This window comes from Bidens hawaiensis, unplaced genomic scaffold (genome assembly GCF_021521415.1).
Source record: "Bidens hawaiensis isolate Kalapana, Puna unplaced genomic scaffold, B.hawaiensis_p1.1 tig00035616_1, whole genome shotgun sequence".
Taxonomy (NCBI): Eukaryota; Viridiplantae; Streptophyta; class Magnoliopsida; order Asterales; family Asteraceae; genus Bidens; species Bidens hawaiensis.
The window spans coordinates 36,671-39,921 of record NW_027496203.1 but is presented as its reverse complement, the minus strand read 5'-3'; the positions used below and the strand labels follow the sequence as shown (position 1 = coordinate 39,921).

The 3,251-nt window shown below is 36.6% G+C and overlaps 1 protein-coding gene across 1 annotated transcript; it reads left to right on the top strand.

The window, feature by feature from the left end:
• The first annotated feature begins 201 nt into the window (after window positions 1-201).
• LOC143587612 (transcription factor FAMA-like) lies at window positions 202-2,555 on the top strand. The gene is made up of 4 exons (XM_077068858.1): window positions 202-783; window positions 860-1,495; window positions 1,843-2,283; window positions 2,359-2,555. The coding sequence occupies exons 1-4, from the start codon at window positions 757-759 to the stop codon at window positions 2,446-2,448; spliced, it is 1,194 nt and encodes a 397-aa protein (XP_076924973.1). The 5' UTR covers window positions 202-756; the 3' UTR covers window positions 2,449-2,555.
• The last annotated feature ends 696 nt before the right edge of the window (window positions 2,556-3,251 follow it).

Genomic DNA, 3,251 nt, shown 5'->3' with positions numbered 1-3,251 from the left:
ATGAAATAACTGAAATTAGGTATTACATATAGTTATTTTTTATTTTTATGATATATTCCACCTGTGTGAAACACGGGCTCTAACCTAGTTCGTTAATATCACAAGAAATATTCGAAATTATAACTTAAAAAATAATAAAATCCCGTGTGACATAATCAGATTAATGTACATTTAAACATCCTGCATAATGCAAATATAACATTAAAATTTGTTAAAAATTCAAAATTCAAATGTTCAAAAAGCGAGGCTCTTAATGAAATAAGCGTGTCAAGGTGAAAAAAAGGTGATGGTGGTAAGACCGTTGTGCTTGTGACTCACATTAATTAAAAAGGTGGTCTAAAAATTGAGAGGTGATCTTGTGACGTGCATATTAATCCATCCACAGGCTCTCATGAAATTGAAAAAAAATAAAATAAAATAAAATAAAAAGGGTTGATAAAGTTGTTAAAAAAAAGGAAACATAATTCACCTATCTCTCTCAATATATAATATATAGAAAGTCAAAGCCATCCTAGCAGCCCAACTAGGGCACGTAATTACATAGAGATAAACCATGCCTCATCCTGATGCATATTGCAGACGATATATACCTCTGTCTTCTTTGATCTTTGTCCATATGTTCATGGTGTAACCCCACTCCCTCTCTCCATGATTTCAAAATGATTAGTGAATTCTGGACCCAATTACATTAGGTTTTGTCTTTTAGTTTTCAATTTCTTCAAGTCAAAGTCTTTGTTGGATTGTATATATATAACCATGGAGAAAGATGAAAACAACTACTCGGTATGAATATATCAACCCTAAAATATATAACTTTCTTTTTTAGTAGCCATGTTGTTTTACACTCCAACTCTTGCAGGAAGGTTTTCTTGGTGTGGACTTCAATAGTCATGCTCATGAACATGACCAAAATGATGATCTTAATCATCAACAGCAACATGGGAATCAAATGGTGGATTACATGCTCAACAATCCGATACAATCTGGTGGTTTTTCTAGCTCGAATTCGTTAGACAAGTTGAGCTTTGCAGATGTGATGCAGTTTGCAGATCTTGGACAAAAGTTGGCTTTGAATCAAAGCAAAACATGTCATGATCATGATGAAGATCAAGAAACCGGGATAGATCCGGTATACTTCTTGAAGTTCCCGGTTTTGAACGAAAGGGTTCAAGAAGATCATCAACACTCTCTACTGGCTCCACTTGGAGACAATGAAAACGAGCATCGGATTGTGATTGAAGGAGGTGAAAGAGAGGAAGATATTAGGGTTTTAGAAGGAGCATCTGTTGGCCTTCAATTTGTTGGTGAAGATGTTCATAAAACCCTAGGTGCAGATGGGAAGAACAAGAGAAAAAGACCGAGAACTATAAAGACTAGTGAAGAAGTTGAGAGCCAAAGAATGACTCATATCGCAGTCGAAAGAAACCGAAGAAAGCAAATGAACGAACATTTACGTGTTCTACGCTCTCTCATGCCAGGCTCTTATGTTCAAAGGGTATGTACGAGTTTATTGATCTATAAATATTTTATCAACTCAAATAGAAAACATGATATAACCTACATGGTACCATGCATCAACGCAAAGTTATGAGTACATATCTAATATAACAGTTATTATGCATGTTTGTATATATGCCAATCACAATCCGATGCATTCAAATATTTAACAAAGTTATGAGTTCAAATATTATAAAACATGTATTATGTTTGTTTGTCACTAAATAGTTTACAAGTTCAAATCTTTAACAAAGATAAGAGTTCAAATCTTGCAAAATATGTATTGTTTTTGTTTAACAATTAATATTTGCAAGTTCAAATCTTTAACAAAGTTATGAACTTTAGGGTGATCAAGCATCAATTATTGGTGGAGCAATTGAGTTTGTGAGAGAGTTAGAGCAACTCTTGCAATGTCTTGAGTCTCAAAAAAGACGAAGACTCTACGGTGACACTCCAAGAGTGGTCGGAGATTCGTCGCCACTACCAATCATGCAACAAGCTCAACAAGGTCCACCGGTGGCAATGTTTTACCCAACGCCTGATGATCCGATGAAGCTGGTGGAATTCGACGGTGGATTGAAGGAAGAGAAAGCGGAATGCAAGTCATGTGTGGCTGATGTTGAGGTGAGGTTATTAGGGTTTGATGCAATGATCAAGATTTTGTGTAGGAGAAGACCTGGTCAACTTATTAAAACAATTGCTGCTCTTGAAGATTTACAATTTGATATCCTTCACACCAACATTACCACCATTGAACAAACCGTGCTCTATTCGTTTAATGTTAAGGTATAACCGTTTTGTCATGTTTTTCACTTGTGTTTTTTATTCTCGTAATTGGATGTGATCGATCTGTTATTGTAGGTTGCTAGTGAAGCCAGGTTTTCTGCTGAAGACATAGCGAATTCCGTACAACAAGTTATTAGTTTTGTGGATGCAAATACAAGTACTTGATGCAAATACAGTCTCATGCATATTAGGTTGTATTAAGTCGTTTGTATAAGTGATACATGCTCGATCTTCTAAAGCGTAACTTTCTTATGTTTTACATGCAATATGCTATATATATTTAATATATGTACGAGGTCTTTACAGTACTAGCTAGATGTTAAGATAAAGGCTACACTCTTGTAAGGATTGATCTATATGGAAACATTAAGGTGGTCGAGTCAATTATCATACTAATAGATAATTCGGGGGTCGAGTTTTGTTTGACGAAACATAAAAGATAAACAAAAAGAATACGGGCATAGGAAATTTAGAAATTGCAACTGGTAACTGATCATACTGAAATTAAAGACGTAAACAAATTAAACACTCTGATTAAGTAAAAGAACTAGTCATGTACATCAGGACATATTGGAATATGTGTCAAACCAGCCATCAAGGAATTAAGGGGGTGTTTGGTACAGAGAAAAAGAATGGGAAGAAATGGAAATAGAAATGGGAGAGAAATGGAATTGGAGAGAAATATAAATGGGTGGAGAATTGACAATCATTTCCTTTGTTTGGTACAATAGAGAAATGGGTGGAGAAACGGGAGCAGAGACGTGATTAGGGTTCCGCCTCGGCATCATCATGGTGGAGAAATGGTGGCTCAGAGACGCGTCGCAACACCGCGAACGGAGTAGAGCGTCATCATCATCGCCGCGCAACATCAACACCGCGATTTAGGGTTCCGCCTCGCAACACCGCCTCGCGATTTAGGGTTTCGTTTTGGCTCAGAGACGCGAACGGACGTGGCTGCGGCGTCGGCC

Excerpts from the sequence above, each read along its gene's own strand:
- LOC143587612 (XM_077068858.1), top strand. The coding sequence starts at position 757 with ATGGAGAAAGATGAAAACAACTACTCG. Across the intron at positions 784-859 it reads AAGATGAAAACAACTACTCG|GAAGGTTTTCTTGGTGTGGA; the intron begins GTATGAATATAT and ends CAACTCTTGCAG. Across the intron at positions 2,284-2,358 it reads TCTATTCGTTTAATGTTAAG|GTTGCTAGTGAAGCCAGGTT; the intron begins GTATAACCGTTT and ends CTGTTATTGTAG.